The 13,499-nt window shown below is 39.1% G+C and overlaps 1 protein-coding gene across 1 annotated transcript in view; it reads right to left on the reverse strand.

The window, feature by feature from the left end:
* Window positions 1-255: 255 nt before the first annotated feature.
* Window positions 256-13,499, reverse strand: part of LOC117266103 (uncharacterized) — a 60,325-nt gene continuing 47,081 nt past the window's right edge. The window contains exons 11-20 of the mRNA XM_078171750.1: window positions 12,692-13,039; window positions 12,220-12,537; window positions 11,722-12,069; window positions 11,268-11,579; window positions 10,381-10,644; window positions 9,902-10,165; window positions 5,742-6,044; window positions 4,180-4,258; window positions 2,939-3,038; window positions 256-2,842 (exon numbers count right to left, since the gene is read on the reverse strand). Coding sequence (XP_078027876.1) covers window positions 2,408-2,842; window positions 2,939-3,038; window positions 4,180-4,258; window positions 5,742-6,044; window positions 9,902-10,165; window positions 10,381-10,644; window positions 11,268-11,579; window positions 11,722-12,069; window positions 12,220-12,537; window positions 12,692-13,039 — 2,771 coding nt within the window. The 3' untranslated portion in view covers window positions 256-2,407. The remainder of the gene's footprint in view (window positions 2,843-2,938; window positions 3,039-4,179; window positions 4,259-5,741; window positions 6,045-9,901; window positions 10,166-10,380; window positions 10,645-11,267; window positions 11,580-11,721; window positions 12,070-12,219; window positions 12,538-12,691; window positions 13,040-13,499) is intronic.

Raw genomic sequence — 13,499 nt, forward strand, 5'->3', positions numbered from 1 at the left:
TGCTGAGGTCATTTAAAGCAGTCAGCCTGAACGGTGAGAAAGCCTGAAGAGAGGCTCTCTGGCTTGTTTCTAAAATCTGATGTACTAAACACCCGACCACTTGTTGTGCAGTAAATGTTTGAAACGGTGTAGCAAAGGTGAGGTGCATTAAAATATAAACTGAATTAAAAAATAGAGATTAAATGAAATGTTCTGGCTTGACCGAATAAGCACATGCATCTCTAGACATAAAGAAGAATAAAGAGACTGTTTTGCAAAAAAAAATCTTTATTGGTTTCTATTCATGTTTTTATTACAACAGCTGGCTTAGTTTGAACAAAAAGCAAGTGTTAAAATAATAAACATAATATGTCACACTGCAGAAAATACTAAACAGCACAGCCTCCCTCACTTTTTTATTATTATTTTTCAGTATTTTTAATTGTTATGTATTAGCAACCTGGTCTCATTCCCAGGGCATTAGATGCATCAACATGGTGAGCAGCCCTTGGCTTCTGTTACCAATGCACAAGTTACCCTACAGCATCTGTATTGGACGGCACAGGCTGTCAACTAACTCCAGTGTAATATAGGGCTGCAACGATTAGTCGACTAATCGATGACTAAACGACTATTAAAATAATCTGTGACTATTTTAGTAGTCGACTAAGTAGTCGGTTGGAGTCATTTTTCATAGAAAAGTACTATAAAAGTACCCCAAAATACTCTTACTGCACACACACACACACACACACACACACACACACACACAAAAAGTTAAACTCTGTTAGTAGCTGCGCATCATCAAAATAAAACCTTTATGACTGGACTCTGTGGGAATTTAATTTGAAAGGACAGACATTGTATTTATCTATTTGTATTTATTTTGTTTAATATGCACTGTCGCTCTTCACAGACGAAGTTCCTAATGGAAAAATAAAGTTTATTGAATTGAATTAAAAAGGCCACGTTCAGCATTCAGACAGGAGTCACGTTACAAACCAATCACAGCCGACAGATATCTTTCCCTTCTTCTGTAAATGTCAGGCTGTGATGAACATGAAGATCAGCTCTGCACTTGGGATTTCAGGTAAATAGGCTATGAGACACAACCTGCCACCATGCTCTTGAAAGGTGGCACAAAAAAGACACAAAAGTGTGCCCAGCGGGTAACTCGGGTATTCCAGGCAGTTGAGGATACCCCTGATTTACAGGGCTGGTACCTGTGGTTATTACACAGGATAGTTAATAACATGTCGGGCAGGAAGATTCTTAGTTGGGGGTGCAGCCCTATTTTGTCCAACCATGTAATGTGATATAGTGATAGTGTGACATATCTGTCAAATGACACATTTGTTTAGTGACATTGTTATTTTAAAGGAAATGACCACTTTAGAATGAAAATACAGACAGTACTTACTCACCCTCATGCCGACAAGAAGTCCAGTGTAGTTTTTTTAATCCACAAAACTCGTTCGGGGTATCAGAGGATAACAGCTAGCCGGATTTTTCCATACACTTGAATGCATGGAACCCATGTCCAAAATCATTTTGAAAATGTAATAAAACTCCACTAATGCATTTCAAAAATGTCAGAAGGGCTCATCCGTCGTAATCCAAGTGCCCTGAAGCCGTGGCATGCAAAATTGACTTGAAAAGACATAATTTACTCCACTTTTATAGCAAAATTTCTCACCCTGGTCAGTTAGCCTGCAGGCGTGCTGTGTTTACATGGCAACTCTCGAGACTCGAGAACAAGAACGTCTCTGAACGTTCTCGAGTCTCGCGCGTTCATTTTCAAAATGACTTTGGACGTGGGTTCCATGCACTTCAAGTGTATGGAAAAATCCAGCTAGCTGTTAAAAAACTACGCTGGACTTCTTGTCTGCATGAGGGTGAGTAAGTACTGTCTGTATATTCATTCTAAAGTGGTCATTTCCTTTAACCCAAACAATGATAGTTTTTCTACCTAACCAAGTAGGTTTTGTGGGGAAAACATCTTGTTGCCTAAACCCAAAGAAGTTTTGGCGGCGATACCTGTGTTTCCGATGAAGACAGAAGTTTATTTTGAAAGACACTGTAGCATGTAATGAGAGGAAATTGACATGGAAACTGAAACGTCTAGAAACAATGCCGGAGGGGTACCTAGAGCGTCATAGTTTGAAGCTGAGGGCCACTGACCAGGCTGCTGAATTTAACAATTCAGGTGGATGTGTTGGCATGAACATAGTAGAAATTGAGAAAAATGTTCATTATTATTATTGTTAATATTATTATGCACTTAAAATGTGAATGAATAATCTGTCAAGCACTTAAAAACTCCCTGAACTTAAAGAAAAGAAACATACTTCCACCAATATAAAGAAAACATATGTACAAGAAAGCAAATCATTTTTCGAAACTTGGCACAGCAATATAGAACTGTGATCTATTTGTGCATAGGACGCTTGTCTTTAAATTTAACTTGGGCATATTCACCTTCCACTTCCTTCTCCACATTTCTAGGCTTCACTTTGTCATATAGGCATTCCATCTCCAGTGCATTGCTCACAAAATCTCTGCCCATGCCTCCCACTATGCACCTCTCCTCCTCCAGATAGGAGCTACCAGGCTGATTCATGTTCAGAGAGTCGTCTCCTTTCTTCTTCTTGCTCTTGGTCTTCCAATTCACAGCAGAGTAAATCACATCATTGCCCTCCTCATTTTTCTTCTCTGAACTTTCACTGGCCCCTTCTGCATTGTTTTGTCCAGAGCTTGGCAAGTTGGTGCTGTTTGGCTCAGAGATAGTTTCCGGCTGGGCCACATCTGCCTGTCTCAGCTCACTGGTGTTTACATAGATGTCCTCCTCTGTTGTGTTGGGTACCTATACAGTTAAAGAGAAAACATCAGTGGTCATATACTGTGCTAATCCAGTTTAATTACATGAAGTAGAAACCTGCTCGGCTCTAAGTCAAAGTACCTGATTGTCCTCTCCATTTGATAGAAGTTGGCTCGTAGTAACTGTGCTGGTGTCACCTCTGCGCTGACTCTTAAGAAGGTTATAGTGAGTCTTCAAATTCCTGAAAAATACAGTAGAACTTTTAATTTATACGTGTATATTTGATTCATCTTGATTTGTCATTTATTCAGTGTGTTTTTTTTTTTTAGTTGTTCCAAATGAGTAGAGGCTAATGGGACTGCATGCAGCTGCCTCTATCTTGAGTTTGTTCTGATAAGTTTGGTATAAAAAAGTTATCTGATGCTATAGGTTTGATGTCATGATTGACAGCTGTGTGTGCCAATCAGTGTGCTCACGATCAAAGGCGCTGCTAGCCATTGGTCAGATGGCGGGAACTCAGTATTGCGTAAATCTATACAGCACAGACTCTGGCTCCAAATGACATCACCAGTGCAGATGGCAGCTGCTGTTTTCAGAATATTTTGGCTCAATATTTTTTACAGTGGGAAGAAGTGGAGATGCATTGTCTATCCTTATAAACTGTCCTTGATGGGCATATTCATGTACTTCATGAAGGCTAAACTAACACTCCATCTCTTAAACACTTCCTTGATATTGACACGTATTATATTTTGTTTATTGCCAGACTTTATTTTAGACTCTGTTTTTGATAAGTCCATCTTCCTTTTTGGGTTGCTTTGCAGTGTAGACAGCTGTTGTCAGAGCCAGAATAGCAACTTTTCTGTAGGATTCTCCACCATTGAATTAGAGACATTTAATTGAAACGCCCTCTCTCTCTCTTCTAAAGCCTAAAAACAGAGCCAAGTGGGGGTGCAAATGTCTAGTTTTCTCCCACTTCCCACTTGAATTACAATATACTGGATGTTTATTATGGAATTTCTGCCCACTGGTGCCAAAAAAACTGTCTACCCCAGCTTTAAACTCTGCTGTAACTTTCATAACACTGCCAGCCATTGAAACTATGTTATCAGAGAATAGTCTTGAAAGTACTTTAATACCATTCACTAGTGTTGGAAGTGGATTTACCTAGTTTGAAGACTGTAACTTGTTGCTTTTGAACCTCGTGTGGTCTCCCAATAAAGCCAAAAAGCTAAGTGTCAAATTTGTTCTGATGGAACAGAAATCAAAGGCTGCATAGTGTCAGTATTTGCGCTCACTTACAGAGTTAAAAAAAAAAAAAAAAGTCCAAGTAACAATAACTGTTATGTGTTGCATTTTTGTGTCTTGTGCTATTACTCTACCTGATGACAAACAGAAGAGCACATACTATGACTAGTAGTGCGCCAACTATGGTGATGAAGACTGGCAACGTCACTGGATCTGGAAGTACAAGGGACAATAGAAGATTAGGAATAAGAAGTAATTCAGACAAGAAATAGTTCTCTAAAACTTTGGTCATAGTGTAATAAGAATTCTTCTTGCTGAGTCTATACTTCAGGTGCTTTTAACACACAAAAAAGTAAGTTCTTACTCATTTCAACACGATTATGGTCAAAAAGATAATCACGGAGAAAATGGGGACAAAATATTTCTTAATGCGCTTTCATGTGAAAGTAATCTGAGGACTGCTGTCACCTTCATGTTGTGCTACATTCATACTAATTAACAAATCTTAAAATAAGACAAACTAAGGTTCCTTTCACCTGAATTGAGTGCATCATGGATGGGCTACGTGTCTGCCCCTGTATTTTTTCAGAGGATTCAGTAAGGTAACGTCAGCTGCATTATCATAGCAATAGAATTACACTCATTCTATTTCCAGCACAATGATTTCTGTTTTGCCTGTCTGCAGTGGCAACATTTAGGAAAGTTTTTCAAAGGCTGCCACTGAAGGGTGAACATGTAGCGAACAGAGCTGATCACAGCTGATCGTGTACATTTGATTGTGGGAAACCAAAATCGTGATCATGATTAATATTTGATCAATTGTGCAGCCCTAATTTCTACCTCTTTCTTTTTTCAAGAAAGGTGTATCTATGAGTAAGAAGTGTGTTAAAGTAACAAAAATAAAAGTAAAATAAAAATAAAAATCCACGTTTTTTTTAAACACATTAGTCATCTCTAATGATTACATTTGTTTTGAGTCATTTCAAAAGCAACATCATAAACATGCTACATAACAGGAAGTGGGGTGTTTTAATACCTTACAGAGTGACACCAAATATTTCCACACTCTCTCTCTCTCTCTCTCTCTCTCACACACACACACACACACACACAAATTTGAAATGTTCCAGAATTTGTCAAAACATCAACACTGCTTTTATAAACCAGTCTTTCCTATTAAGGCCCTCTTATTCTCTCTTTTTTTGCACATCTAGCTCATTTACAGTGCCATTGTTTAGTGAGTGTCATTCTTTTACTAGCTAGCTGCTCTCACCAGTCACATACCCATTTCAAGCTATATACTTCCTAAAAAAAAAAGAAGAAATGGGTGGCACCACAAACGTTACTAATAAAAGAAGATGACATTGATGAGAAAGCTGCAGACACAAGCAGTCAATAAGAACACTGAACACTAGTATGGGCAGTTATGCCAAATGACCCTGGCCCTTACCTCTTTACTGCCCACACTGAACACTAGTATGGGCAGTTATGCCAAATGACCCTGGCCCTTACCTCTTTACTGAAGCCATTGACTGTTTTATGTATTGTTTTTTATTTTTACAAGAACATGCACCTGTATAGCATTGCTCCAATTAGATGGATGATACCAATACTGGCAGCAATTAGCAACTATAATTTTTAGAAAGCTTAGCGGCTTTTAGCGAACCAATAACATTTTTTAATCAGTAAAACAGACCTTGACTTTGTGCAGATGTTTGAGGCTCAATGCTGTTGACGCAAAAATGTCGACTGGCAGATCCAAGAGAGTTGGAGCTGCGGCAGAGCAGGGTGGAAAGATTTTTCTCCTGTGGTTGATCCACAGTAAGGTTGCTCGTCAGACCTGTGTCACTTAGGTTGCTTATTGCAAAAGAGTGATTGACAGGTGACCCGTCCAAATACCACTGTAAAGTGGGAGAAGGATTTCCCACAGTCCTGCAGGAACATCTGAGCTGGGCTTCAGCTATGGTACAATGAGATGAGGGCAGGATCTGTGGGGAAACTGAAACACATGTAGAGAAAACAGACTTTAGAAGGTTAGAGTCAAATAAAGTTAAATTTATTCAAGTTTGCAAAAATTAAATACAAAATGTACTGATAGAAAAATAATTGTTGAAAAGTGATGCAAATGAAATGTTCCATTACTACAGGAATAATGAACTGACCGAGTTAACTAGTAACATATGTATTTATCTGTTCAAGTATTTATAATTTTGTCCCATATTGTCTTCTATACAGATAAGGGACTGTGGAAACATGGACTAAATTTGGCAAATTTATATCAATGCATAGTTAAAAAAATAAAGAATTAATTATATCACTTAGAAACCGATCACAGCATCAACTGGGAGTCAGAGCCATTGACAAGAACTCAGTTGATAGATGTAGAAAGATCAAGGAGGCCACCACATCGGACACCAAAGACCATACATGAACAGTCATGGTTTTAATCTTCCTCCATATGCAGTTGCATGTTATCACATGACCAAAGTTCCTTACTGTTTTGTCTCCTCCTTTTGAGGGAAGATCAAATATTAGAAACATCTCTTAGTGTGAAGTTTAATCTCTCTATAAGTGTTTATTTAAATAAATATGTATAATACAATGTCACATTAAGTCTTAATAGAGACTGAGTAATAAAATGTCTAAATTAATGCAGTGAATAATAGGGTTGGGAACGATTAACCGATACGACCGGATATCCGGTTTGACAAGCGAGAGATACGGCTACGTCGGTAGCAGCCTCCTCAATCGATACGAATCAGCCATGAATCCTTAGATGAATCGATTGTAGAGTCATGGATTCGGGTATCGCGAGACTAGCAATCGGTTGACTGACTTTAACAGTTTGCATCTCGAAAACAACTCGCTTTGTCTTTGTATTTTGTATATATTTGATTTAAAGGCATCAATCTGGTGAATTCTGAGAGCCAAGTTATGATGGCAGAATATGCCAACCGTGTTTGAACAAAGTTCAATGAACGAGACGGACGCAAAGTAAACGGAGGCTGCGCATTGACCCTTTTGCCCGTGTCTGCAGGGACGCATGATGGAGTCAAACGGATCACGTGCATAATTAACCACAAAACAAGCAAATACTTCATCTAAATGACATATAACACTCATTATGCTTCAGCTGAATCCTCTAAGCAAATGACCATGTTGAATTGAAATTAGTTTATCACGTTAAATGTCCAAAATTGTATGAAATTGCTCCAATGCGTTAAACCAATCTTTGTGCATAATCACACAGCCTGGTATGCCCTGGCAAACACAGTGGGACTGCTGTACAGACCGTTGGTCTTTCTTCCCCTAATCCTGGTTATTTTCTGAAAGCACAGAGCGAAGAAATGTCTTTTTTTTTCTCCCCCAGTCTGCTGTCAGCAGCAGCGGCGGCTGCAGCGGGGATTTCAGCACCAGACAGCGCACATATAAAAGACTTGACAAGCGTCTCCTTTAAGTGTGTTTGCTGCTAGAGAAATTATACATAATAAATGAAGACAGTGACATATTTTCAATAAAAAACAATGAGTTGAATGTTCATTTCAAGCTTTTGTAGTAGCCTACAACGAATTTCAGAATTGTACGAGTGCGGCCGGAGAGTGGGCGGCAGTGGTTGATGCAGGAAACTCGATATGGACTTGAAATCAATTTCGGAGTGGGGGTCGTTCGGAACGACGGGGTTTCGGAATGGAGGGCTGTCCCCTATTGGGACATTGTGCATGCACAGCCCTTCACCACCTGGATCCTAAAATAAACACCTGTTTTATTACATAATCATGCTTCCGTGTTGCGCCATTCATTAAGATCCGATATTTCTGTCATTCAAATAACAAGAATTGTGGTTTACTGTGGTACACTGACGGATAAACCACTGATGGATATATGAGAAGTGAATGAACACATTGATTTTCTAGCCTTGGTACTCTCTTCCAGGGCACGTAGGGTACAACTGAGATTTATTTTAATTTTGGTAACAGCGTAGTGTGTACGTATGGCATATCACCAATCATAGTGGGCCGCCATGGCCAAAAATGCCAGTCCAGCCCTGATTTTTACTGATAAAAACACTAGTGGTATGTTATGGTGAAGGGTTACACTTAAAATATGGCTAAGGATTAGTGGTTTAACATTTCAGTAATCAAAAGAAAAATGACTAACGTACTGATCTGCCTCTGCAGGGCTATTTTATGATTTTAAATCATGTGCAGACAAAATATTCTTTTAAAACTCTCTCTCTCTCTCTCTCTCTCTCACTAACAAACACAGTTACAGATACGCAAAACGATACAAAATACGCAATATGAAAAGAAAACAAAAGGTAAGACTCAAATTAATTACACACAAACAGACACAAATTACTGCTTCCCTCCCTCACGATTTGCAAGTACAGCACCCTGAATCAGAGCATTTTACACAGCTTCAAAAAGAAGAATTCAAAAGCCCTCTGGTAGTTGAATGCCTCTGGGACAGGCCCATTTATGGCAACCCACTGGATCCGTCGCGTGCGCGAGCTGGCCGAGGCACGGGTGCTGGAGCTAATCGCGGCCATTCAAGTCAATATAAGCTGCTCCACCAGAAGCGCCGCAACGCTCCTAGCCACAGCCTAGAAGCGGATTGGCGCTCCACTCCGCTAAAAATACGGGCCGGGTCTATTTTTGACGGCGCTTCAGCCACTCCTACAGAGTGTTGTTCATTTACCAGAGGCATTTTATATCTGGCTGATTTTTGGAGACTATGGCGGGGGAAATTAAACTATGGCGGGCCACTATAGTCTCGTCAATGTATGGGAAACACTGGGACTGTTCTTTACTTGTCAGAGGAGGAGGGTGGCTGGTTGATTTTTATTTTATTTATTTATTTTATTTTTATCCCCCCTATGTTAATCACTTATTGATGATGTTTTTTAAGTATGAATGAGTCAATAAGTATTTTATTCCATTGAAATATCATTGATGTATTATAGAAAAGTGATTTATCTTTTTATAAATGACAAACACAGAGTGTAGCAAACACAGAGAAATAGTCTGACATGCTGTCAGTGATAAGCTGCTAGTCATCACAGCCCATGATATCAACTAATAACAGGAGATGTCAGATTCTGCCCCTACATTGCATGTTATTATTTTATTCTGCTTTATGTTTATATTGTACAGCGTTATAATAAACTTTATTCCAGACTCAAGTCCATATAATATACATACAAAAACACAGACAATACAATAAAAACAACACAACAAGTAGGTTTAAAACACTTAAATTTTACTTAAAGTTCACTTCACTTAAAGTTTAAAACTTCTTCTCATTTTTATATTGATCCCATCCAACAAAATGATGTTCATTCAGCAAGACTTTTTTTGGTCCATGTCTAAAAATAAATACATTTGACATGGGATTTTGTTGTTGTTTGACTTTTTATTTTATTTTTGCCAGTGCCATACAGCAACAATGCTTGGGGATGTGGTCTTTTACAAATTTGAAAATACTGTAAGAATGTCACTTTTATAGAATTGGCTTCTTTATTTTATAATGTATGACTAATGTCTACATCAACAAATGTTAACCATAGAATCCTATCGAATCGTGTCATTCCTACACTGTATAGAATCGTATCGAATCGTTGTGTATTAAAAATATATCGTTTTTGAATCGTATCGTAACCCGTGTATCTAGATACGTATCGAATCGTCTATCACAGAGAGATTCCCAACCCTAGTAAATAAGCAGATCAAATTAAGAGCTGTACGAAAAACTAAATAAAACAGATGGATAAATTAATAACTAAACAGTCAAACTTTTCTGTCAATTTACTGAAATATTGCTTTACCTAACATAAAACTTATGAAATGTGATACTTACATTGAACATCTATTTGGCTGATGTTTGATCGTCCAGCTCCAAGATCATTTTGAGCCTCGCAGAAAAACAGACTGTGGTCTTTAGATGCTGTAATGTTTAAAACAGCTCCGGCCCCAATAAAAGTCTCCTGGCCTCCATCAGCTCTGTACCAGGTGTAGTTCTTTACTGGCGGGTTGGCGCTGCTGCTGCATGTCAGAGTCACATGTTTGTTCTCTTGTACTGGACCCAGGGGATGGACTGACACTATGGTGTTTTGGGGTGAATCTGAACAATGAGTAATGAAATATAAATATTATTATTATCTTCTAATTGATGTTGTCAAATATAGAAAACCAATTTCAGAATGACTTTGTTTTAGGTTTAGCTTCAACTGGTAATCAATTTCATTATTGATTAATCTACTAATTTTTCTATTAATTAAGTAAGTGCACTTGATAAAGCTAGTCATATATTGGGTATGTAGAACGTTTGATACATACACTGAACATCTATTTGTCTATTGTCGGATCGTGCAGTTCCAAGATCATTTTGAGCCTTGCAGAAAAACAGACTGTTGTCTTTAGATGCTTTAATGTTTAAAACAGCTCCGCTCCCAATAAAAGTCTCCTGATCTCCATTGGCTCTATACCAGGTGTAGGTCTTTACTGGCGGGTTGGCGCTGCTGCTGCATGTCAGAGTCACATCTCTGCCCTCTGATACTGGACCAGATGGATGGACTGACACTGTGGTCTTTTGGGGTGAATCTGAAAAATGATGAATAAATAACTTGTATTATTTATAGGTTTAAAAGTAATGTGGGTTTTTTAAGTGAAAATAGAATATGTTAAATGTAAGTGCTGACACCTTTTGGGTTGTTGTGTTGTTTTTTTGTGAGGGGAATGTTACCAAATCCACTTTGCTGACTCAGCTCAAGTTAAAGCTTGGTGCAGCATCAATGGACAGTGAGTGAGAACACAGCTCTGCCAAAAAAAAAACATTTCAATTTGCCAGAGGCCAATCTTGGAACACAACTAGCTTTTGATCTAATGACAGTAACGCCTCTAAAGCCTCTGGGGGCAACATCTAATATTTTGGTGGTTCTGGTTTAGCCAATGGATATTCTGGAGGAGACATAATCTTGCTTGCGCAGGTCATTTCAGTATGTGGATGTGGATACATTTTTAAAAGGCTTAATCGTCATCAATGTTGGTGATGGGTTCCAGTATTGCATTTCAGCCAATGTGTTCTGCCTCTCTTGCTCTCCACACAGACTGTTAAGCTGCCTCTTAAATGTGATTGTGTGTGAACGCAAAAACAGTAGAAGGCAACGGAACAGTTCAGCTATATTGTTAATAATTCTAATGAATTTAAGGACAAATGAACTCACATGAAATATTAGCTGTCAAACTTGTCCTAACAGCTGAGTCAGTGCTGCCATCTTGTTTGTTGTAGGTGGCAGTACAGGAGATTATCTTTCCATGATGGAGGTGAGAAGCAGTGAAGCTGACAACAGAGGTCTGGACTTTAGTTTTGTCCTGATTCTCCTGCAGTGTCTCCTGACTGTCACCCAGGCCGGGGGTCCATGTCAGAGTTGGAGGGTGAGACAGACAGGGAGCTGGAGCAGAGCACGTCAAACTCACTGGGGCTCCCTCCTTCACCTCCAGTGTGGACGAAGTCAGAGCCGGTCTGGGTGGATCAGCTGATGGGAAGGTACATTTTGACCAGTCACTGAATAAACAATCATTTCTCTCTAGTTTTATACTATTTGCAAAACAATAAATGCAAAATATGATTAAAGCAGGTCTACAAGAGAAGGAGAGTTAAGTGTAAGTGAAACATACCTGTGACTGAAAAAGAGATTTGTTCAGAAAAATCATATCCTAAGCCTGCGCAGTCCAGTCTGAAGGAATATTTTTTGTTGTTGTCATCAGGTTGTATGTTGTTCAGGGTTGTGGTGCAGTCTTTTTTGGTCAAGTCTCCTGTCAGTTGTCCGCTGTTTGTAGTTGTTTGTGGCTGGCTGCTATCAAACACAGTAACTCCATCTTTTTTCCATTGTGCTTTACATGTGTTGTCTAGCTGCAATTTATATTTGTTCTCCACGTCAAAGGAGCAGGGGATGGTCACACAGGATCCACTAGGAACCTCTATAGTCTGTGGCATTATGACCTTAAACACTCCACACAGGTCACCTGAAACACAAGATACAAATCTTTGAATAAGAGCAAGTGAAGACTTTTTTACTGTTTACTGGTTGCCTTAGTGCTATACATTATTATTAGAATAGGTCAGAATTTGAATGTTAATTATAATACATTACAGCAGAGGACAAATGAACTCACATGAAATGTCAGCTGTTAAACTTGTGCTAACGGCTGACTCAGTGCTGCCATCTTGTTTGTTGTAGGTGGCAGTACAGGAGATTGTCTTTCCGTGATGGAGGTGAGAAGCAGTGAAGCTGACAACAGAGGTCTGGACTTTAGTTTTGTCCTGATTCTCCTGCAGTGTCTCCTGACTGTCACCGAGGCCGGGGGTCCATGTCAGAGTTGGAGGATGAGACAGACAGGGAGCTGGAGCAGAGCACGTCAAACTCACTGAGGTTCCTTTCTTCACCTCCAGTGTGGACGGAGTCGGAGTCAGAGTCGGTCTGGGTGGATCAGCTGGTGGGAAGGTAGATTTTGACCAGTCACTGAATAAACAATCATTTCTCTATATTTGTCATACTGTTTGCAAAAACAATAAATCCAAAATATGATTAAAGCAGTTCCACAAGGGAAGAGAATGAAATGTAAGTAAATGGGGTTTAAAACATACCTCTGACTGCAATAGAGATTTGATCAGGAAAAGTATAACTCAGGCCTCTGCATTCCAGTCTGAAAAAATATTTTTTGTTGTTGTCAACAGGTTGTATGTTTTTCAGGGTTGTGGTGCAGTCTTTTTTGGTCAAGTTTCCTGTCAGTTGTCCGTTGTTTGTAGTTGTTTGTGTCTTACTGCTATCAAACACAAAAGCTCCATCTTTACTCCATAGTGCTTTACATGTGTTATCTAGCTTCGATTCATACTGGGCCGTCACGTCAAAGGAGCAGGGGATGGTCACACAGGATCCACTAACAACCTCTATAGTCTGTGGTATTATGACCTTAAACTCTCCACACAGGGCACCTGAAACACAAGATACAAATCTTTGAATAAGAGCAAGTGAATACTTTTAATGAGGAATTTATTTACTGTTTACTGGTTGCCTTAGCGCTATACATACTTCTTAGAATAAGTCAAAATGATGACTGTAAAGATTGTGCATTGTTCCCACAGTAGTTTTTCCCCCAGATGTTCAGATTAAAACCTGTCAAATTAAAGTTCCAAGAAAAAACCAGCTGGACGCTTTTGTTGCTCACTGTTTTAATTTTCTGCAGTATATATTACAGGTACTGTTGTATTGTGGTGTGAATGCTTGACTTCAATACTGACTAAACGACTCACCTTGCAGCACCGAGCCAATGAGAAGGAGAGTCAGAGCTGCAGCCATCTTTGTGTGTCAGGAGAGGCAGAAACTCTGGAGATTTTACATAGAACAATTCACATTACTGTGTTTAATCTCTAATTATTTCAGGTTTGTAGAGTA

This window comes from Epinephelus lanceolatus, chromosome 10 (assembly GCF_041903045.1).
Source record: "Epinephelus lanceolatus isolate andai-2023 chromosome 10, ASM4190304v1, whole genome shotgun sequence".
NCBI classification, from domain to species: domain Eukaryota; kingdom Metazoa; phylum Chordata; class Actinopteri; order Perciformes; family Serranidae; genus Epinephelus; species Epinephelus lanceolatus.